Source organism: Cryptomeria japonica, chromosome 10 (genome assembly GCF_030272615.1).
Source record: "Cryptomeria japonica chromosome 10, Sugi_1.0, whole genome shotgun sequence".
NCBI classification, from domain to species: domain Eukaryota; kingdom Viridiplantae; phylum Streptophyta; class Pinopsida; order Cupressales; family Cupressaceae; genus Cryptomeria; species Cryptomeria japonica.
In genome coordinates this window covers 11,769,846-11,794,596 of record NC_081414.1, presented here as the reverse complement: position 1 = coordinate 11,794,596, position 24,751 = coordinate 11,769,846, and the positions used below count along the sequence as shown (strand labels likewise).

Sequence of the window (24,751 nt, the reverse complement as noted above, 5' to 3'; positions counted from 1 at the left end):
CTTTGCACTTTCTAACGTTTTCCCTTTATCGCCGAACTTCAAGCTACATGGGTATTTTGCAAACTTTTTCACTTTTAACGTTTTCCCTTTGGTGCGCCGAACTTCGAGCTAAAACGCTTTTTTGCAAACATTTGACATTTGACACGTTATCTTTGTCTCCCGAAAATCGGCAAATATGGGGCTTTTGCAAACTTTTAAAGACATTTGACATTTTATCTTTGTCTCCCGAAAATCGGCAAATATGGGGCTTTTGCAAACTTTTAAAGACATTTGACACACTATCTTTGTCTCTCGAAAATCGGCAAATATGGGGCTTTTGCAAACTTTTAAAGAAATTTGACATTTTATCCCTATTCGCCAAATTTCGGCCCTTAAGGAGATTTTGCGAACTCTTTCACTTTTTGACATTTTACCTTTGTCTCCCGAAAATCGGCAAATACGGGGCTTTTGCAAACTTTTAAAGACATTTGACATTTTATCCCTATTCTTGGATTAGAATATAATGCAATTGATGCTTCTGATGAAAGATTTTTCTTCCGTAACCTAGAATGATACATCTTTAGGAAAATGTAGCTATCCTCCTTTGGGAAAAGTCAGATTTACTGTATGAGAATCAGCTTGGATTAGACTGCATCATAATGCTCAAATATCTATCATCAGCTTGAATTTACTACCACAATTAGACTTTTCGTATTTGCTAGTGTTGAAGTTATGCTTATTTATTTCTCTCGTTTCAGGTATTATTAATGAATTGGAAAATTCCCAAAGATTTATCATTTCTTACAGAGCATCAACATGACCAGTTGTGCCGCTTAGGCACATCCATTTACATATTCCTAAAACTCTCCCAAGCACATAAAATAGAGAGCTCAACAATGCACAGTTCTTTTAACATTGGCCATTTTTCTCCATATGGAGATGTATTGACTTTTGTACTTGAACTATTGGCTTCAATAATATAAAAATCAGATTAACTTTCAACACAAATACAGAAAAGCTATAGCTGTAATCTAGCACATTTATGAAAGCCACATACATTTTTCTGGTAGTTTGGAGGTAAACACCATACTACTAAAATGATAATTATTCAGCTTTGTATTTCCTAAACTAGCTTGCAGAAATAATTCCATATAGTATTTGGCAGCATGGAAACATTAATAAAGTTACCAAGTACACTGAACATTCCTACCTCGTAGGAGAAGTCCACATGACCAGGAGTGTCAATAAGATTTAGGCAGTATGGTTCACCATTTTGTCCAAGATACCGCATTCGAGCAGCCTGAAAAACAACCCAATCTATAGAATAATACATCCACAATATAATTTAAATTTATTCCAGTTCCCTTTCAAAAAAGTGTATATCAGGTAAATAAATGTGTGACCTGAAGTTTCAAATAAATTTAGCTAAAGCAACTGAACAATAGAAAAGTAATGCTAGGAGTTGTTTCTAAAGTAACAATTATATTTGGCAGGTGCTTTCAAGCAACAAATGATGCTACAATAGCCTACCTGTTGATTTTAGAGTCATTTTTTAAATGATTTTCACACAATAATAAGTAGTATGAGGAGGTATGACAATAGATTTTAACTTGTGTAAGAATACATGTAATATTTCATAGTCGATTTTGTGGGTCTCACAAAATTAGATAACGGATATGATGATTGAAATTTTAATAATATTCCAAAAAGTAGAGATTGAGAATTTCTTTTTCAAACACAATTGCCAATGATGAATCCACAAGAGTGAAAGATCCCCAGCCAATTTGTAATTATCTGATTTGTATGCTGCTGAATTGAAGGTTTTAATGGTGTTTTCTGAGTTTTATGCTTGGGGGTTTGATGCCAATGAATTGAATAGAGTTTAATCATTAATAGAACCAATGTACTACAATTTTGGAATTCAAAATGCAGAAATAAAGTGACTGGTAATTAATTTCAGAATTCAGATTTAGGAACAGTAGAAGAATAATTGTCAAATTCAAGAATTCTAATTCACCAGGACAACAGAATCACATACGAAGAGTCCTACACCTAGCATGGAATGAGTTTTATTGAAGAATTGACGCAGAATACAATATAGGAACTCCCAAGTGGCTCCAATTAGTTTTAATTGCTACTATCACAATTACTAAAAACAAATACTGAAGATCCTAGCTCCCAGGCTGAATTATTCAAACTACAAGAAAATCAACAATCTGAAAGAGAATTTCATTCCTGTGGCCTACTGAAATTATCAAAATACTGCTGTGATATGTGGATGATAAGATTGGCATGAGAATTATGCCCTCAATTGGCTGAATTGTACAAGATTGGCAACCAAAGGTTCCTGCAAGTGGTATGGCTGCCTAAGAGTTGTATGGCTGGCTTAGGAAGTCCAATGGCTGCCTTAAGAAGATCACAAACCCTCCAAAATCGGCAATCAGATCTACAATTCACTAAATTAAGTGTTCTTTGATGCACCAATAGGAATTCTGAGTGAATCCCTCTCTCCTATGGATTGGGGTTTCGTCCAATACACTTGCCTTCAAAGAGTTTTCGTTCCCAAAAGACTCAAATGCTGCTGAAAAATCTTCTCCAAAGCTCAATTCTCAACCTATGATGTAAAAATGAATTCAATGATGCCAAAATGAATGCTCCTCTTGTTGCTTTATAGCCTCTTAACCGTACCTTTTAGGGTTCTCATGCCTTATTTTTAACGAAATTATTTAATAATCATTTCCCAAGCAAGTTTGCCCAACTTGGGGATCTTATTCAACATTGAGATTGGCCACTTTTTAAAAACAACTTATGCCTAGGGGGGCATGCCATGGGGATGCTTTTCTGTTTTATTATTACTTTATAACTTGACCCCTTAAAGTCACTTTAATTAGCTTTTTCTATTTTTAGAAAAAGTGACTTTATATTAAAATAACATTAAATTCTCAAATAATAACACCTAGCACCCAAGTGTCAAGTAAAGGACCCCAAATGCCAGCACTGACATCTCCTACGCACTGAATCCACCTACGGAAATGGAGAGCAGATGAATCTCTGTATCTGAGTGATCAAATAGGAAAGAGGGGACATTACAAAGAGATATCACTATCTTTACAAAGAATCAAGTTCAACTAGAAGGTAGTTTAGGGCAAAATTTTGGAAAAATACTGAAATTAGTACATGAACTTGCAGAGGACATAACACTTTATCTATTAATTGGAAATCAAACAGTAAAAATATATAGGAAAACTTAGTCCATTCTCTACAACCACCACAATAGTTTTCGGAAGCAAAAAGCGCTTGTTATCCAAATGTATAATCAAAGTGTCGCAACCTCATTGCTTCTTAGAGATTGCTACTATTTTATAAATAAGTCTCATTTTCAATTTGTTTTTCATTCACATTGCAGTATCATTGGTGATTATTTGGTTCATCCTCCTTTTCTTCAGTTCATTGCTATGTTGCAACGCTCTCTTGGAACAGCCCCCTAACCATACCCCACCTACCCACCCCTCATACTTGTATGGGTCCAATCTAGAATTGGGACAGCTTTGGGTTCACCCAAAGTCCACCTTGGATGAAATCATAATTCATTATTTACAAAGGAGATGAAAACTCCTTAAATAGAGAGTACAAGCAATATTTCTATAAAAGAAACGATCGAGAATGAAAGACAGAAAAGAAACTTCCTAAAACTAACTAGATGACAATTACACGCAAAATATTACAATATTACTTTAATACCCTCCCTTAATGGCCATTCTACTAACTACCATACAAAAGACTTGACATAATCTGCAGGTCATTTGGCTACGAATGCATAGAAGGTTGACTCCACTTCAAAACACTATGCAACATGAGCTTTCTGCTAAGACCCTCCTAAATTGTACTCCCCTACACTTTTGTCCTCCCATAGGCCCCATGTAATGTCCCCTTCTCAGTAAGGAGTAATCAGAGGTCCATTGGCCTATTCCGAAGACCCGTAGGCTGATTGGAATGAGGAATTAGGGTTTCCTATTTTCTAGGAGGATTCTTCGCAGTTTACAGGGATGTTTTGATTGGAGTTTGGCAGAATGAATCAAAGTTTCCTCCTGGGTTTTCTATATGCTTCGCAATGGTATGACATGCAATCAGTTCAGGGGAGTTTGCTGAACTTACTATTTTTAGTAAGTTGGTGTCAATTGCCATGATTACTAGGTTTTTCTGGGTTTCTCGAGCTGAGCTACAGGGTTCGAAGAACAGTCTTTTTGGAGTTATTTTCATGACATACTATTTTTAGTAAGTGTCATTTCAAGCAATTCTATTTTTAGCAGCTCAGTTGTGAGTTCAAACCCAACTCAGTTTAATGGTTTTCAGCACTGCAGTCCATAGCTCAATTTGGTACTGATCAGTATTTGTTTTGCTGGTGATTTATTAAATATTAATACTTTACTCTAAAGTTTCATATTTAATTATATTGTTGGACGACTTGGGAAATGAAAGGAGCATTTTATTCAAAATTTATTTATTCTCCTAAGTCAGGCACCCAAGGATGGAATATACGCTCATGTATAATGTTCTTTTATGTTGCAAGTTGAGACCAAGGAAAAGTTCGAATTTTGTGCCTAAGAAAGGGGACGCCAAGGCAAAGTCATGTTTGAAATGAAATGCAAATGAGGAAGTGTAATTTGGACGCCATTTGGAGGTGAATTTGGGGTCTTAGAATCTATAAATATGAGAGCTTGGTCTCTCATTTAGCATCTTTGAACATTTTCATAACGAAGTGCTACCAAAATTGTGCCAGACCTTTGCTCCGAAGTTGCGTGCTTCCTAGCTTGTACCAGTTTCGTGCTTGAGAGATAGCACCTAGCTGTGAGAGAGCCTATTTCTCATTCAGAGAAGTAGATTGAGCTTCAAAGTGATGGAGTTTGCTCCTACATTTTCAGTTTTCTAATTGCTGCTGTGTTTTTGGTGTGTGTGTTGGGCGTATACTGGCTGAAGCAATAGTTTGATCGTACCTCCTTGTCTACTAAGCATATCAACATGGGTATTGGCTTTGATTTTCTCTATCCCATAGGCGATGATGTCCTCCAAAGGGGAGATGATAGTTTTCTGATTTGAATTTTATATTGTTGATCGATTTTTTCTGCTGGGGCACCCCTCCCCTAGCTGCCTTGGGATGCGTGCAGCTGGTCACGGGCTTCAGAGTTGCAGGTTTGAGGTTCTAAAATGGCCGCTTATGCCATATTAGTCATTTGCTTTTGATTTGGTGTGATTTCGAGTAGATTTGTGTTAGTTATGAGCATTTTGGTGTTTCCAGTAGTGCCTGGTCTGCGTGTTATTCACTTTCAGAATTAAGAACAGCAATAGTTGCTTAATGTTTGAGTTGGTTTTAGAGGTAGCTTTCATTTGTGATCCCATTGTTCTTCTATTCTAATCATTTCTCTCTATATTGTAAGGTTGAATAGTAGTACTATCAACCAATTCAAGACTGTAAAGCATACCCTGCTGAAAAGTGGAAGAGGTTGGCTTGCCGCCTACATTTGATATTTGTAATTATGTCCTCCCGTTGCATAAGCGGTATTTTGTTTGTAATGGTCCTCTTGCTACATAAGAGGTTGAGTTGAGCTTTGTTGTAAGCGTTCAGTCCTCCCGCTACATAAGAGGTTGAGTTGAGCTTTGTTGTAAGTGTTCAGTCCTCCCACTAAAATATTGCGGTAGAGTGATTTGTGCTTGGTTTTGTTCTTGTTCTACTTGGCTAGTTTACTGCCAAGCTTTCTAGTTTTCTATTCCTGCTGGAAAGTGGAAGGGGTTGGCTTGCCGCCCATTATTGTAATCAGTACTTTCAGAAGTTTACATCTAACAATCCCCTAAGCTACCTCATGCTCTCACCCTCCCAGCTTGGGCTCTCAATGATCAAAAGGTGTAGGGTTCCTTTCAGCTGGTTTAGTTTTCTTATTCTAATCCCTAACAGGTGTTGATGTGATTGTAATCTTGTTTAAAAATCAAAAAAAAAATTGTGGGGATATTACACCCAACTTTGGCATTCCGATTTCCAAGGCCTAATTGCAATGTTGATTCTGCTCACACTACCTATCTACCCTGCGTTTTCATCATCTTTCCAATTCTCCCCCCATTTTGGAGTCCTGAACAAGGCGTACCACATCCTGGGCCTCTTAATTAGGCCCCAAATTGAAGCCTCATAACAGTCATCACAAATAAGCAGAAATTTGGATCCTGTGTCAACCTACTCCAGAAATTTAATGGAATTTTCAGGCAAACAAGTATAAATGAAGATCTACCCCTCTCATTTGAATCTAACCGAAATCAAGATCTCAATTACACTAGCAATTTCAAGTGAGCAAGCAATCAATCATTCATCAAGCATTGGAGCAAAAGTGAAGTCAAAATAAAGCATTGAAGATGGCATGCATTGATGATGGCATTCATGATCAATATTTTATGAAGACATCCTACATGAAACCCTAAAAGCTTTGTGTGAAGACAAAGAAAACTTCATCAAGGTAAAGATTGTGGTTTCAAGCATTACATTTCAGATTCAATCTTTCCCTCAAAAGGAAAGTACTTTATTATAGTCTTTAATTACATTTGTCAATTCAATTTCATGGTTAATTCCAAAACTGGGGTTTGATCTAAGTAAAAACCCCTATTCCCAACATATTTCCCTTTCTTTCTGTGTGCAGGGAATAGGTGTGGAGTTTTACTCAGGAATTCCAGCAAAGTCAACTGTGACGAACAAGTTCAGCTTTCGACAGTGGAAAATTCAGAGGACCAAGGCGAATCTGTACTACTTGGTACTGAAAAATCAAGCCGAACTTCTGAAAACAAGTTCTAGACATCTCCTTTTGCCCAGATCCAAGTTTGTGGCTCAATGGGATATCTGTAGCTTATTATTTTTGTCAATTTACTTCAATAATTCATTGTGTTGCCCTAATTTCACAATTACATTACAAATTCAACTAAGAAAGAGGATAAACAATACAAACCAGTTGAATCCTATTAGAATATCAAACCTTACCCCATTAGGATTGAGTCTAGATCTATTGGGTTCAACCAAAGAAACGAAACTCGGACTCGGCTCGGACTCGGCAAGGCCAAATCGGACTCGGACTCGGGACTCGGCGTCAGACTCGGCTCCAGACTCGGCTGGACTCGGGAAAGTGAAAAACTCAAAAAATTTAGAGATTTTTTAAGATTTAAAACTTGTTTCATGCACCCTTTATTGAATAAGACACAATAACATCATCAAACTTGGCTCATTTCATTACATAATACATACACAAGTATACATCTATGATCTATCACATAAGCATAAACGCAAATTGTAGCTGAAGGAAATAACAAACATAGATATATAAATATTGTCAAATGTATACAATATTACAAAACTCATGGAATAAAAAATCCATGTCATCATATGATCATCATCAAATGTTCCATACAAATAACAAAGGTAAATACATCTACAAGCCTATGGCGCAGAGGAGTCTGCACCCTCCGGCCCCGACGTCGGCTCCGATGAAGGCCCCGCCCCCCTACGAAGGCATCTAAGGTAGGTCATAGATGATTGGGCAGCCATAGCCGCTCCCCGTGACACCACGCCATGCTCACCAACATCAGGAACATCTGTGTCACTGTCACCATCTCTGTCACTATCACCATCTGCCTCTGAATCTCCTCTCTCTGCTCGTGCTCTCTGCTCCTCCTCTGCCATGGCTACAGCCTCAGCCTCTATATCTACCTGGTCGATCCAATCAGTGTCATCATCACTAAAGACAGCCACAAGATCTGTCTCAATGGCCCACTCTGCCTCAGGATCAACCTCATCTAGAATGATAGGAGAGATGTCAGCTAATGCATTCTTTCTCATTCTCAGGCGGAGGTTATAGTGAACAAAGATAAGATCATTCATCTTCTCCACGGATAATCTATTGCGCCTCTTGGAGTGTATGTGCTCAAACATACTCCAATTGCACTCACAACCAGATGCACTGCATGGTTGGCTCAAGATGCGAATGGCCAACTTCTGAAGATTTGGTGTCGTTGGGCCAAAAAAGTTCCACCAATTATCTGAGTTTGAAATGAGAAAAATAAATAAAATCAGTCTCTCATAAACTCATTTAACAATATACAATAAAACTAAAATTAAGCCTTACAATTTATTTTTACCTGGCATCATAGTTGTCCTACTTTCTTTGGCGATAGGACGAGAAAAGGTCTCCCCTTGTGCATTTGAGAACAACTGTAGCTCTCGCATAAGATCTGACTGAGTACAACCAACAGGTGCCATCTTCTCCATGACTGAGTATAGCCCATCAAGGACCTCCGCATCAGCCCTGAAAGTAGGGCTAAAATGGAATGCCGGATTCAAATAATAGGCTGCTGCATGGATGGGCCTATGAAGCTGATGATGCCATCTCTTATCAATGATCTGCCAAATGGGACCATACTTGCTCTCATCTCCTACATAGATAGATTTGATGCCCTCTTTCGCCCTATCCATGCCCTCATATATGTAGCCCATTGCGGGCTTTTCTCCATCCGCAACTCGCAACAAAACCACCAAGGGCTTAACAAACTGTAAAATTGAAAATATTGTGTAATTTAAAACATGAGCAAATAAGAGAATATGATGAATAAGTTATAAAACAAAAAGTTAAATAAAAATTGTAGAATTTATAAAAAAATTACCTTCACTATCTCATCACAAGGGCTCCAAAAGCCTCGCTCATCAAAAATGCAGTCTGCCATATCTTTTCCTGCTGGGGTGGCAGCATAGGATGAGGAAGACCACTCCTCACCAACAATCATACGTCTCAAGGCCATCTTACAACGAAGCATGGACTGCAATGTGATGAAGTTTGTGGCAAATCTTGTGATTCCTGGACGAGCTAACTCCTTATGCTCTGTGTATTGTCTCATAAGAGCCAACACCCATGAATGATTATATACAAATTTGCACACATTTCTTGCCTTTTCTACACATGTCTTGACCCATGGAAGTTTTCCAATATCCTCTAACATGAGGTCAATGCAATGGGCGGCACATGGAGTCCAAACTATAGATGGGTGCCCCTCCATCAATAGTCTGCCTGCAACAACATAATTTGTTGCATTGTAATTAATGAGGTTACAAAATAGAAATTAATTTGCAAACAAAATTAGTTTGTAATCAAAAGTTTACCTGCAGCAACATAATTTGGTGCATTGTCAGTCACCACCTGTACCACGTTCTCTTCACCCACCTCATTAATCACCTCCTCTATCTGCTCACATAGGTAGGTGGCATTCTTGCAATGGGCGGAGGCATCAATAGACTTGATGAAAACGGTGCCCCCTGAAATAAAAAAATAAAGCAAGATCAATGATCATTCAATAAATCATTAAATGAAAAATAAAAAATTAATGCCTAAATGAAACTAAAATTAATCAATCACCTGCGGAAGAAACAAGAAAATTAAGGAGAGTTCTATTTCTCCTGTCTGTCCAACCATCAGTCATGATGGTGCAACCTTTAGTGCTCCATATTTGGCGTTGATCACCCAATTCTTTCTTCACATCATTCACCAATTCAGTCAAAATGGGTCCGCTCAAATCAAACTCAGAAGGGGCTTTGAACCCCGCCCCACAAATGGTAAGGGCATCAACCATTTCTTGCCAATAAGGTGACCTGTCACAAATAATTTTAATGAGATAAGTATGTACTATGTATAATGAACTATATACAACAAAAATTAATACAAACAATCAAATTATAAAAATTAAAACAATCAAACATAAAACATTTACCTAGCTGTGAAGAATGGAATACTGCCATAGATCCAAAATCTGCCAACTGCCATTTTAGCAGCATCATGGACCTCCTTGTTCCAACCCATGCTCTCAAGTGACTGTTGGGACCCAGGAGTAGTGCGAGGTGCAAAAAAGGTATCCAACCTAGATTTACGAATCCTAGGTCCAATGCTAACATTCCCACTACCACTGCCAGTGCTAGGAACATGAGAAGGGGCAGAGACACTGGCACTAGCACTGGCACTTATAGAAGCAGAACCGGAAGCATGAGTAGTAGCAAAATGAGTGGGACGATATGAAGGCAAGTAAGAAGGCCCTCCAACACAACCTAATTGTGTCCCTGTTCCTAAAGGTGCATGTCTCCCAATGACTGTGAGATCCTCTTTTTCTTTCCTTTTCCTTTCAATTTCTTCAACCATTACATAGCAATCACGTACGGCCTCAGTGACTGCTTTTGTGCATGGGTCGGCATCATGCCCACGCACACCAGCAATATGGTATTTCAATCTATATATGCCTCCATGGAATATTGTTTTGCAAAATATACACTTTGTTTGCCCTTTTCTTTGCCCTGGAAAATCCTCATGATATTTCCAAGCAGGGTCCTTTCTAATGGGAGGTCTAGAAGAGGACATTGTATGATTGTTTTGTGAAACTTGAGGCAAATAAGAATGTGAAGGTTGCTGCAATAAAACATTACAAATGCAAAAATAAATTAAGACATTCATTCTATGTTGTGCATTCATAATTTCATTCTCATTGAACATTTTTTTCAAAAAAGCTAAAGTAGGGTAACTAGGGTTTGCAATTTTATTTTTTTTAAATTGTAGGGTTTGTCAAACCCTACTTTAAAAAAAATAAAATTACAAACCCTGGGCCTACATAGTAACATAGAAAAGATTTTGGAATAAAATGTAAAACTTTCAAAAAAAAAAGAATAGAAAAATGAATTTTTGCATATAAGAAACAAAAAAATCTCAAAAAAACAATGTTACCAACTTACCTCTTAGAACTCTTGAAGAAAATTGAAGAAATTGAAGAAATCTTCCTTGCTGGTTTTTCTTCAATGCACCCTTGTTATTCTTTTTATCTCACTTTACTCCTCCTATTTTTGCAAATGAATGAAATGAAAGTCACTTTTAGGTATAAAACAAAAATAACACAAAAAAAAAGAGTCAAAAAAACCATTTAAAATTGTTTTTTTTTTAACTTATCTTTCACATCGCCGCCGGCCGAGTCCCAAGCACGGGACTCGGCCAAACTCGCCAAACTCGGGGAGTCTAGCGAGTCTGGCGCCTGGACTCGGCCGAGTCCGAGTCCGAGTCCCCAGGACTCGGCGAGGGTGACTCGCACTTGGACTCGCCGAGTCCAGGCGAGTTTAGGCGATTTTCGTTTCTCTGGGTTCAACCCTCTTTCAATGTAATTTGGTTAATTGGACTATTTTGTGGATTTACTTAGTGAAACCCTAAACTCCTGATTTTCCAACCATTACACCAAGTTTACCACTTGTCATTGAACCTCTAAGTGCCTCCCAACATGATGTTGGCTAACTAAGCCATCCCTCCAATTATCTAGAAAAACAGAAACCAAGATCAACTTCTCAAAAAACTTCGATTTTTGTTGGTAAATAATCAGCAAAAAAATTGAAACCTACGATTTTGTCTAAAAAATCGTCAAGAAAGTTCGTGTAAGATAGCGCCACAATTTTTGTGGCAAAATTGTCAAACCTTCAATGTGATGCTGAAATCACACACAATTTTGTGTAAAAATCGACAAAAACCTTCATTTTGTGGAAAAATAGTAAAAATCCACGATTTAAAAAGTAGTCAAAAAAATAACAAACGAAGACCCCGATATTTAGGAAAAAATCATTAAAAAACCCACCACGATTTTTGGGAAAAAAATCGTGCAGAAAACCCTCCACAATTTTTTTTGGAAAAAAATCATGCAAAACCCTAGTTCAAGCCTACAGAAATCTGTTGCAAAGAAAACCGAAAACACATGATTTTTATCAAATAAATCATGCAAAAAGAAACCCTCACCACACCAGAACCCTAGGCGCAAGTGAAAAACACCACCAAACCTAGAAAACTTGTCGTGAAAACCAAAAGAGACCCACGACTTTGTTGGCGGCATTATTGTACACGGGAATAACATTAGTTAATTATGTGTAATTGTTTTGGTTAGTTGGCAACCGAGGGGTGGAAGTTGCGGTGCGACGGTTGGTGCTCGCACCCCCTCGGTACCCTTTTATACTTCGGAATGTAACTTGTAACATACACTTATGATGAATAGAACATCTGATACACTTTGTCTGATAGTTACGGCATTATTCTGCGTTATGTCCTTTATGTCTTAAGTTATTCACCCGAGAGGGCAAACATTTGGCGTCGTTGCCTAGACGAACTCGGGAACGGAAGACACGGATGGAGCACAGACACAATGGGCCTACCCGTTGGTGAAGTAAACCCGGAGGCCGACGACGCGCGGACAGAACTTTACACAGGAGAAGACACGGCAACGCGAGAATTTTCGATTTTGCTCCAGGTAGCCATTCAGACATACGTTCGACGAGAAGCGACGGAGGCAGAAATCCCACCAAGTGCCGTGTGGACAGCGCTGGAGGTTAGCCCGGCAGTAAACCGGTTAATGAACCACCTCCCCCGGTTGCTTGCACAGGCATCGCTGGCACAACAGGCCCGCCTGGAGGAAGTTGCCCAGGAAGAGCGACGACAACAAATCCTGCAACGCTACGAAGAAAACAGCCGACGGGAAACAGAAAGAGATGGCGCCAGGCCAGGAGGGAATTGAACTGTGAACTTCTTATTTTCAAATAAAAGTGTCATTGACACGAGTTGTACTTGAGCAGATGAATTAATAAAGATATGTTTTGATTTAAGAATTGAGAGTTATGGAGATGTGTGACAATTAATGCCAAACCTATTGAATAAAGATAGGAATAGAAAACCGGAAACGAACGAGTGGGAGGCCGCGCAGAGGGCTTTGATTCTGGAGCAGCAAGTAGAACGTAGACGGAGGCTGAGGCAACTTGCCGAAGGACGACCTGCCGAAGGGGGGCCTGAGGGGAACCAAGGAGGTGTCACGGAAGGTGCAGAGGCCGACGGAAATTTCTACGTGTCGCCAAATCATCGTAGGACGCGGAGCCACGAAGAATTTCTAGAAGAAACAAGGTTACGACGAAATCTAGTCGAGGAGACTCGGGATCAGTTTAGGAACTTATCCCTCACGCCACGGAGTGAAGATCACCAACGGGAAGCAGGAGTAGGAGCGTGTCAGAACGAAGGGGAGGACAACAGTACGAGTGTAGGTGCCACACGCGACAGGCAAAACACCGTACCTCCAGGACACACCACCAACACTACCGGAGGTAGCAGCGCAGGACCACAGACACAGCCACAACCGCCTCTAGGAAGACGACCAGGGATGGCGAGCAAACAAAAATTACCAAAGTTCACAGGGGACGGCAAGGAAGACCCCTTACGGCACTTCCGTACATGTGAAACCATTTGGTCTGCCAACGGAGTAACAGGCCCGGATGACTGGGTACAGCAGTTCCCAGCCACGTTACGTGGAGTCGCCATAGATTGGTACTCCGATATAGATAAGCAAAAAGTGGCCACATGGGCTAACTTACAGAAGGAATTCACGGAGGAGTTTCGGTTGCTCCGTGACGACAACGAAATTGTAACAGAGATATATAGTACCAAGCAAGGTACTAAGGAGACAGTACGGGCATACAGCAGGAGACTGAAAGAACTCTTGGGTAAAATGGAGAGCCAGCCTGCTGAGGGCTTAAAAAAACGATGGTTTGTGGAAGGATTGAAATCCTCCCTACGGAAAAAAATGAAGATTGTACCCCCGACGTCATACGACGACGCCTATAACAGGGCGATGGATCTAGAAAGCGAATACAAAACATCAAGGACGAAGAAAAGTAATAGATATTCATCGGACGATGACGAAGATTCTGACGGAGAGAGCAGTAGCAGTAGCGAATCGGGTAAAAAGGTACACGCGCTCCAGAAGGACATGAAGCGAATGCTGAGAGAATTCAAGGCCATGAAAGGGAGTACAAGTAAGACGGAAGAAAATGAAGTGTGGTGTACAGACTGTAGGAGTGACAGCCACACAAAGGGTACTTGCCCGAAGAAGGCATTCTGTGAGATTTGCCAAATGATGGGACACTCCACCAAGGAGTGCCCATACAATATGAAAACCCGAAGCCCGAACCAGGTGTTGTTCACAGAGCAGGCCGCAACATCCGCACCAGCGGGTACGGGCCAGCAGACTAACACAACGGCATCATCTGGAGGATACCGGGATAATAGACGCGGCGGCGGCAGAAGAAACAATAACAATAACAACAACAAAAACCGGATCCAGTACGATGCCAAGGGCCGGCCAATGATTCAATGTAGGGCCTACAATCAGTGGGGACACTTCGCCCGCGATTGTACGAAGGAAGCCAACACTCAGCACCTCTGCCGATGGTGCGGGCCAGGCGACCACGAGGACGCAAATTGCCCGAAGCCTGGTGTACACCTTCTGAACATAGAACCTACGAAGGCAGAAGTATTGGCAATCACAAGGGCACAGGCTAAGAAGATTGCCTACCCAAATCCCCACACAGAGACCGAGAGAGTGCGGGAGGCCAGAGACGAGATCACAAAAGAACTAGCCGCACAAGGACAGAACAGTCACCAGACAGCAAGTCCACCACGGACGAAGGGAGAAGAGGAAATCTTACGGCAAATCTTGCAGGTAGAAGTACCGGTGAGAATTCAAGACCTCCTGGAGAGTATGCCGCAGCTAAAAACGGCTATTTTAAACTCTGCACCCCCACAAGTAAAAACGAAGGAGGTCGTGCGCCCCACAACCAACCCCGCGTTTAGGGAGGTCGCGAGCCCCGCGGTCGACCCCATGTTGTTAGTAGTCAACAGCGGACGCCACCAAGCGGTGGTAGAAATGGGTATACTAGGGACCACCTTAACAGACACTATTGTGGACGGAGGATCAGGAGTAAATGTACTCCCAGAAGCGACATGGAAAAAATTGGGAAAGCCTACGTTGTGGCCCCCTACGTTCAACCTGCTAGGGGCAGACCAACATGGGATTGAACCCATTGGTACCCTCATGGGCCAGCAGGTGATGGTCGGTACGCAGCCATTCGTGCTGGATTTTGTGGTAATTCCCTTAAAGCAGAAAGGATATGACGCCATCCTGGGGCGGGGGTGGCTCATTGCAGCAAAAGCGAACCATAATTGGAAGCAAAATACCCTTTCTTTGGAAAACGTCGGGAGGAAGTACGTAATTGACCTCCGTAGGCAGATGGTGAGCGAGGAGTTAGCCTCTTACTCCGACTCGGAGTCTGAGGGACACCAGTTAGCGGAGGGTGGAAATAGATGCCGCATGGAGCCCAGTGATGAAGGGGTGTTAGAACTGGAGGCATGCTCAGGAGACGATGGGGACTCCTTGAATGGCCTCTTCCATTGGCAAATGGGAGATTATGAACTATTTACACCCTCGTGCAACGTATTGAGCATCGAAGAAGAACCAGATATATTTCCCCCAGAATATGGTGAGTATAAGGAAGGGGAGGCAGCAGTGAATGAGGCGCGGGCACACCAATTCCTGAAGGGGGAGCCTATTAAGTATCAGGAAGCCAAGTTAAAGGAAATGAATCTCGGGGAGACAAGTGACCCCAAGATCATCCTGGTCGAAGATGATTGGAATCCAGTGTTGAAGGCCGCAGCCTTCAAAATTTTCCTGGAATACAAGGATGTCTTTGCATGGACATACAAGGACTTGAAGGGCGTGCCCCCAGAACTGTGTGCACCGAATAACGTTGGTACCAGGAGCCCAGCCAATGAGGAAGCGGCCGTACCGAATGAACAAAAATTATGTTGTACGAGTGAATGACGAAATTGAGCGAATGTTGGAAGCGGGCATAATCTTCAGAGTGCAGACAAGCGAATGGGTGTCCCCCATTGTGATTTCCCTCAAGAAAGAGGCCAATCAGATCCGGATCTGTGTAGATTTCCGGTGCCTAAACGCTGTCACCGTTAAAGACCCGTTTCCCATACCCTTCACAGACAGCATCTTGGAGGAAGTAGCTGGACACGAAATCTATTCCTTCATGGATGGGTTCTCTGGTTACAACCAGATATCCATCGCGGAGGAAGACAAGCTGAAAACAACCTTCGTGGTGGAGGACGGTGTGTACGCATACAACCGAATGCCCTTCGGTCTATGCAATGCGCCTGCCACCTTTCAGCGCATCATCTTGCACATATTCGACAAGATGTTGGTGGGGAACTTCAAAGCATTCCTGGATCATTGGTCAATTTACAGCGAACAGGGCACCCACTTAAAAACTCTCGGAGAATGCCTGGAGAGGTGTCGGAGGGCACGGTTGGCCCTCAACCCGAAGAAATGTAGATTCATGGTACCACAGGGAAGATTGCTGGGACACATTGTGTGTAAAGAAGGATTGAAAATGGACCCGGACAAGATTCGAGTAATAGTAGAAATGGAACCTCCGACGGACGTCACGGGGGTAAAGTCCTTCCTTGGTCATGTGGGGTACTACAGGAGGTTTATCAAGAACTTCGCTGAGATATCCCACCCGTTGGATAAGTTGACAAGGAAAGGGGAACCATACATTTGGGCAGAGCCACAGAGCAAGGCCTTCGAAGAGCTGAAGACAAGGTTGATGGGAGCGCCCATACTGGCATACCCGAATTGGGATAAGGAATTCCACGTTCACGTGGATGCCTCGAACTATGCCATCGGGGCTACATTAGCCCAAGTAGGAGGACACGGGCTGGACCACCCCGTTTATTTTGCCAGCAGGTTGCTCTCGAAGGCGGAAAAGAACTACAGTACCACAGAACGTGAAGCACTTGGTATGGTCTATGCCGTACAGAAATTTCGTCATTACCTCCTGGCCACACCATTCACATTTTACGTAGACCACCAGGCACTCGTGTATTTAGTGAACAAGCCCATTATCCAAGGGAGGATAAGTCGTTGGCTATTGCTACTACAGGAGTTCACATTTTTAATTGTGGTAAGACCAGGGCGAAGCCATGTCATAGCTGACCAGCTGTCGCGGATTAAGTCAAGGGAACCTCCAGAGGGAGTAAATGACGATTTTCCGGATGCACACTTATTCCAAATAGCCGTACTTCCGTCATGGTACAGAAAGATTGGTGAGTACCTATCAACGTCCCGATTTCCGGAGGGTATGCCTCCAGGGGAACGAAGAAAGCTCGCATTAAGGAGCAGGACTTTTTCGCTCATCAATGGGTTACTTTACAAGATGGGGCCGGACCAGATATTAAGGCGTTGTGTCATGGAAGAGGAAGTCTCGAGTGTACTAAGGGAGGCACACGAAGGGCCCGCAGGTGGACACATGGGTCCAGACACCACAGCCCGAAAGGTGCTTCTCGCAGGACTATGGTGGCCAACGGTATATCACGACGCCAGCGAGTGGGTCGTGAGATGCGACACTTGCCAACGGGCGGGCAAACCTCTGAAGCGGGACTTCATGCCCCTTAACCCGTCGCACGCACAAGAACTCTTTGAGCGATGGGGACTCGACTTTGTGGGTCCTCTTAAGGCCAGCCGCAGACGACGGTGCCGGTACATTATAGTTGCGACAGAATACTTGACCAAGTGGGTAGAGGCAAGGGCCCTCCAGGATAATTCGGCAGTAAGCACAGCGAAGTTTATTTATGAACAAATCATTACGCGTTATGGTATACCTATTCAGTTGACCAGTGACCGGGGAGGCCACTTCGTGAACCATGTCATACACCGGTTGACATCAGACTTCAAGATTTTTCACTCATTCTCAAGTCCGTACTACCCATGTGCCAATGGCCAGGCGGAGGCCACAAATAAAATAATAATGTCGGTGATATATAAGTCTTGCGGAGTAGAGAAGGATGACTGGGAGGAACGCCTACCGTCAGTACTTTGGGCATACCGGACGACCTACAAAGTAACTACTGGACAGACTCCTTTCCAGCTAATGTATGGACAAGAAGTCGTCGTGCCAGTTGAATTCATGGTACCGAGTCTGCGGATTGCCATGGATAATCGCCTTGGCGACATGGAAAGCCTGAGGGAGAGGCTGTACGCGTTGAACAAATTGGACGAGCGAAGGATGATGGCTCAGTGGGCGACAGAAACAGCCCAGCAAAGACGGAAGGTGTGGCACGACAAGCATCTCCGGCGAATGAATTTTACTCCCGGACAGTTGGTGCTAAAATTCAACAGGAAGAACGAAATTAAGCTTGGGAAATTCAAAGTCCGATGGTTAGGGCCCTTTCGAATACATGAGGTCAATACGAAAGGGGCGATAAAGTTGTGGACGCTGGACGGGAAGGAAATACCAGACGCAGTCAACAGGTCGAAACTGAAGATCTATCACGAACGGAGGGAACCGGAACCCCCCAGTCAGTCAGTCGCTACTAAAAATTGAGAAAATTTGAAAAAAAAAAAATAATATATAAAAGAAAATTTGAAAAAAATATATATATATAAAAGAAAATTTGGAAAATATATATTATGAAAAAAAAAAAAAAAAAACAGCCACCGTACGGTGGGCCCACCGAAGGTGGCATCACCGTACGGTGGAACCATCGTGCGGTGGAGCCACCGTTCGATGGAACCATCGTGCGGTGGGACCACCGACGGTGGAGCCACCGTGCGGTGGAACCATCGTGCGGTGGGACCACCGACGGTGGAGCCACCGTGCGGTGGTCACACTGTGCGGTGGGAGCCACCGAAGGCCGCAGAAAATATAAAGCACCGCATGAAGACACCGCCGCGCAAGGTTAAAACGCCACACACCGAGGAAGCCACCACGCCGCGCAAGGTTAAAACGCCGCACACTGAGGAAGCCACCCCGCCGCACAAAGAAGCAACCACCACGCACCGCACAATCAACACGCGCAGCAGCCAAAGGAAAAGAGGGGCCGCACAATCCCACGCACCGCACGGCCCAGTCAACACGCGCAGCAGCCGAAGGCAAAAAGAGGGAGACCAAGCCGCACAAATCCCACACAGCCACAGGTAGACCAAACAGCAAGGGTTACGCGCAACAAGCGCAAAGGGAGGAATAGAGCCACAGGTAGACCAAGCAGCCGCACGGCGGCAACCAAAAAGAGAGGGCCGTTACGAAGGGTGGAGTTTTTCTAAAAAAAAATCAATTACAGGGAGATCGATGGATTCAGCCGGGAAGAGGAGTTGGAAGAAACAGCTGCACGCTTCTTCCAGTACCAGCCAGAGGGATAAGGGTAGCAATATCAGGGTTTTAGCTTCAGGAGTGCGTGTTGCAGGCGGCACCATGGATGCCAGCGCCCGGCAAAAACAAAAACAGAAAACACCACAGGCTGCCGCAAGTGCGAAAAACATAGTGACGCCACAGAATATTACTTTCGAGGGCCTGAATGGATTAGAATGCCGAAAATGGTGGCAGGACACCCCCGATAATGACCTGGTAAAGCAAAACCTCCAGAAGGCACAAGTAGAGTGTGCTATTCGGATGCCCGTGTTCCCTATCCGGGAGTACGAGGGTGCCCTACGCTTCATGGTGGACACCTTCGACAGGCATACATGCACCAGCACGTTCGAATACCTCCGGAGGGATGTCACTATATCCTTCAAAGCAAGGGATTTCACGAGGGTATTCGGCATTCCGGGCAGCCAGGGTAAGAAAATAGACTTGAAGGCCAAGAAGATGACACAGGAAAAGGACACAGGAAAAGGAGCGGTGGATTAAATTAGTCTCCCGGAATTTGACCATAGCGGAGTTGGACAGCGTGGCTAGAGCCACGAAGAGTCGCGGAATCCGTAAGACTTTTGTTGCAGAGGGCCACTGGAGGTGCATCATGGATGTCATCAAGAGCAGATTGAAAGGGTCGGGTAGGGCGTCGGACATTGCCCTCCCTCAGATTATGCTGATGAATGGACTGATGAATGGCATCGTGTATGACTGGGCAGTGCTACTGGCAAAGCATATGTATGAGTTTCTGACGCTCCAGCATCACACATTCTATATGCCTCATTACGCTATAGGGTTATTCCTGGAGGCCACGCGGGAAGTAGTGCCGGAGGACGAGTTGGAGGTACGGCCACAGGGACCATTGACAACGGCAGAGCCTCCAATAATGTATTGGAGGCACTTGGACATTGGGCACTCTTCCGCGAAGTGGAAACGGGCGATGGATAGGGCCTCGGCCTCAAGGGAGCCTGACAGCGGGAGGGAGTCCAGCAGCACGGAGGATTCCAAGGAGGAAGATGAGGAGGACGATAGCAGCCAGGCAACAGAGGAGCCTGTACGAGTCCGGTTTGCCCCACCTCTGTTACCAATGGGCACGACTGTGCCAGCATCTAGAGTAGGCGGCACTTGTATTCCGGCCTTCGGGCAAAGCCATACACCTATTACACTTGGTCCCCTCCAGCACGAGCAACAGGGAGCACCGACGGGCCCAACCACAGCGGCACTTACCAAGGACATGGCAGAGTCAGGGACGGAGGAGTCACCGCACCGGGTAGTGGTCGAGCAGGGGCAGACGGAGGTGGAGGATACCGAGCCTCACATGCGGTTGGAGGTCGTGGGTAGTGACGCTATGGTGACTGTTTCGGCTTCGTTGTTGGAGGAGCCGACGACAGTGAACCATCTACAGGTCACGGAGATGCGTGCTGACCTCGAGGCTATGCAGAGCTGGCTCACACAGCGGTTTCAGATGACACTGGCATAGCCGGAGGGAGCTGTTGTATTTTCACCGTGTCGAGAGACTGGAGCGGAGGTAGTCCACTTGGACGACTCGTCAGGGGAGGCACATGGACTCACAGTTGGGCACGAGGCAGGGGAGGTCGCCTCTGGGCAGGCACCAGGAGATGGTACACCTTCAGTGGCGGAGGCGGTACCTTCACAGCAGGATACAGTGGTGACTGTTCCACCAGGGATTTCCCAGTCTTCGGCACAGACGGGGGAGGATGTTGAGACCTATCTCGCTGACATGGCTGATATGGTAACGAGGGGTAGGCGGGTGGTGGCTGCTGCCCAGATGCAAGCATTGCAGCAGGTGGTGGTGGAGCTAGAGCAGGTCCTACAGTTTATGCGGGTGGGCTGCCCGACAGCCTTTGCTACCTGTTTTGAGTCTCAGGGGTGGCCGACTGTGGAGACAGAGGAGATGCTCCAGGCTTGGAGGCTGCGTCAGCCCGTTGTGGAGAGTCGGGTGATGGCAGTGGTCCGCGAGATCGAGCAGGTCTACCGGGATGCCTATTATACATTGAGGCGTACACAGCAGGAGTCTGCAGCCAGGGAGGCTGCCCGAGTAGCGTTGGAGAGAGAGGTGGCCAGTCAGCAGGCCTCATGGGCAGCCGAGAGGGCGCAGTTGTTGGCACAGCTAGAGGTGGCCCGCACAGAGACGGCTGAGACCCGGACAGCGAAGGCCGAGGTAGAGACCCGCCTGGCAGCCGAGCAGACACGGTTGGCCTCCGCGACGAAGGCAGTGGATACAAAAGAGAAGGAGTTACTGGAGGCAGCACACATGGTGAAGACAGCTCTAGAGAAGGTCCTCGTAGCAGAACGGGATGTAGCTGCACGCACTCAGCAGGTGTATGAGCTTCGTGCCTACTTGGCGACCCAGACACCGCCATCTCATACTTCTACTTCAATGACGCTTTCTCAACCCCCTCCCTAGTCTTTCAGATATCTTGTCTAGGTTGCATTATCTCCATTTTTGTAAGTCGCCTGGAGACGACTTTTCTTTTTGGGGGGGATGATGTTGGCGGCATTATTGTACACGGGAATAACATTAGTTAATTATGTGTAATTGTTTTGGTTAGTTGGCAACCGAGGGGTGGAAGTTGTGGTGCGACGGTTGGCGCTCACACCCCCTCAGTACCCTTTTATACTTCGGAATGTAACTTGTAACATACACTTATGATGAATAGAACATCTAATACACTTTGTCTGATAGTTACGGCATTATTCTGCGTTATGTCCTTTATGTCTTAAGTTATTCACCCGAGAGGGCAAACAGACTTTTCACATTGAAAAAAGCCCGCAAAAAAAACCTTAAACGCAACGCAGTTGCAGAGCCATTGCCATAATTTTGAGAATAATCAAACCCATCGTAGGAAAAAACCTTCATGCGAAAACCTATCCAATCACCAAGTCACGTGATGAAATACTTTAGCCGCAATCAAAAACAAAAACTTCATGGTTAGCAACTCAAATGCCTGCAATTTTGGAAATAAACTATAAAAACCCTTCAATTTCCAGCGAAGGAAAAACCCTCAATTTTTTGAGCCAAATCAATCAATAAACCTTTATTAAAAAACGCAATTTATGAAGCCAAAGACAGATGTCGCAACTACAAAAGAAATTTGCAATTTTGAACAATATAAATCCCACGATTTTTTGTTTAAAAAAATCATTCAAAAAAATCTCCTAAAAACTCCTCACAGAATTATCAAGAAAAAAAACACGAATTTAAAAAAAAAAATCCACCAAAAACAAAAAACCCTCGATTTTATTTTATTTTAAATCGAGCAAAACACTTCCAGAAAATTCCTCAAAATTTCTAGGTAAAGACCACAATATTTTATAAAAATTCATCAAAAAACTACTAACCTCTAATACCATGAAATGATAATTCATTATTTACAAAGATGATGAAACTCCTTACATAGAGAGTACAAGCGATGTTTCTATAAAAGAAACGATTGAGAACGAAAGACAGATAGGAAACTTCCTAAAACTAACTAGATGACCATTACACACTAAATATTACAATATTACACCATTGAGGACAAGACAAGGCCTTGCCAAGTGGTTAGTGCTACCTCTGGGTTTGTGCAATGCACTGTGACCTTCATGAGGCTTGGGAACGAGATATGACACCCTCTTATAGATGAGTGTGTGATTTTCGACTTGGATGACATATCAATATTCAGCATGACCTATGATAAGATGTCAAACACCAAGAAAAGGTATTACAGATTTTGAATGAGCATGAGCTTCTTTTCAATGATAAGAAATGTGAACGTGCAAAGCAATCATTAGTCTAGCTTGGTTGTGTAGTTGGGCATGGTGTGAGTCAAATTGACTCAGCATGGACGCCATACTGAACATGCCCAAACCTACAAGTGTCATCAAAACACGGTGCTTTGTAGGGTTACTTCAAAATTTGAGAAAATTTATTAACTCTATTCTCTTCCATTAGCAATGTACCTGTGTTGGCCCTTCCAAATTTGCAACAATCACTTGAGGTGGAAACAGGTACTAATCACTAATTATGGGAGCTGTCCCAATGTAAGGTGGTAAGCTTGTGTGCTATCATAGATCTGTCCTTGGATATTGCAATCGCGAGAAATAACTCTATATCAGTGCAAGTAGTGAAAAAGTGGAAACTACTTGCAAGATCAATCCAACCATTAGCGGGAATGAGACAATTGTTCACATAGATCACCAACCATTACAATATTTGCAAGTTCAATCCAAGCTTCAGCAAGCATGGCACTACAAGTGGATGGGATTTCTAAAACAATTTCACTCATTCATAAAGTATAAGAGGGGCATAACTAACAAACTTGTGGATGTTGTCTAAACTGCCTTTGATGGCAGTAGTAAGCACACTTTCTCTTCTTGAAACAATTGCAAGCACCATTTATGCAGAGGATTATGAGCATGACAAGGATTTTGGGGAGCTCTATCAGCAGGTCAAAGAAGGTAAGAATGATTATTTTGCTCGCAAGACCAATTTTCATATGAAAGGTGAACTGCTCTCCAAGATAGACAAATTGTGTGTTCCAAACATAATTTTGATCTTTTTGTGGGAGGAAAATGAACCAAAATTTCCAAAAGAATTGCTTCAAATTGTGTGTTCACCCAATGGGAGAGTTAACCAAAATGTTTTTATTCTGCATCTACCCTACACGGTGACAAAAGAGCAATCTATATGATGAAAGAATTGTGTTATTGATATTCTAATTAGTGCAAGAAAGCAAAGCACAGGGTGCCAGCCCATCAAAATATTTTGGAGGAAAAGATCAGAGTATATACATTTTACAGCTGGTGGAAGATTATTTAAAACTGCATACTGTAAGGAATGTATAAAGCAACATGGTCGAACCATTTTCCATCATGCATAACTGCCTAAAGTAGTAATTTTACTTTCAATCAAAATCTAAAATTTTATCCTACCCCAACTAATGTGGAGCCAAAAACATTATAAAGAAAAGAGTTTCCTACAAATAATAGTTCAGCAAATTGTGCTTTCATGGTGGAACATTGTTTTATGGATGAAATAAAATAACAATAATGAAATTTTCATCAATAAGAATATTATGAGATAGATGTCTGCTGAATCATGTAACTGAACTATAGAGAAATCACTAGGGAGTCAACACTGGAAAACCATTAGGGAAGAATCAATGATCTTCTAGAATTGGTGAACTAAGTTCTTATGTTGAAAATTGGCTGAAGGATGAACTAAACATGAATAACAGATGCTTTCAGTAGAATTTACAAGATAACGAAATGTTCCTCAAAGCATTTCAAGTGGCTATAGGGGACATGATGAAAGAGTTGATATTGAAGACATCCAAAGGAGTTGGCGTTGAAGAAATGAACCAGCATGGAATGCTCTAGCAATAAATGAGCTAACATCCTACTATCATAACAATTGATCTAGCTCCCATGGAACATTAAAGCAGAAAATTGGAGGCAGTTGGGTAGATGATCTAGTTGAAGAAAACAATTCCTTGACACCTTTGTTCTAGAAAAGAAGAATCTATGTTAACTTATTACGACATAAACAAAAAGTATTTTAATCTCCATGTTGATCCTAAATATTAAAAAATCAATCAGAACCCATTCCAAAGCATCATTTATTCTTTCATTGCTTTTAAATAGCCTCAAGAGGTTTCATTGAAATTC

The 24,751-nt window shown here is 43.0% G+C and overlaps 2 protein-coding genes across 5 annotated transcripts in view; both read right to left on the bottom strand.

Annotated features, from left to right (window-relative positions):
* The window catches only part of LOC131069371 (translation factor GUF1 homolog, chloroplastic), a 291,243-nt gene that overhangs the window by 244,391 nt on the left and 22,101 nt on the right, over nt 1-24,751 (bottom strand). For all 3 annotated transcript variants that reach the window (XM_058004741.2, XM_058004742.2, XM_058004740.2), the window contains one exon: nt 1,190-1,279. In XM_058004741.2, coding sequence (XP_057860724.2) covers nt 1,190-1,279 — 90 coding nt within the window. The remainder of the gene's footprint in view (nt 1-1,189; nt 1,280-24,751) is intronic.
* LOC131036195 (uncharacterized) lies at nt 7,315-11,015 on the bottom strand. 2 transcript variants are annotated; one of them, XM_059212100.1, is made up of 7 exons: nt 10,772-11,015; nt 9,766-10,451; nt 9,414-9,646; nt 9,161-9,313; nt 8,668-9,068; nt 8,146-8,554; nt 7,315-8,046 (listed from the first exon to the last, which is right to left on the bottom strand). In XM_059212100.1, exons 2-7 carry the CDS (start codon nt 10,401-10,403, stop codon nt 7,448-7,450), a joined length of 2,433 nt encoding a protein of 810 aa, XP_059068083.1. In that variant the 5' UTR covers nt 10,404-10,451; nt 10,772-11,015; the 3' UTR covers nt 7,315-7,447. The 2 variants fall into 2 exon arrangements, with proteins under 2 accessions (XP_059068083.1, XP_059068082.1); XM_059212099.1 differs by having other exon boundaries at nt 9,766-11,015.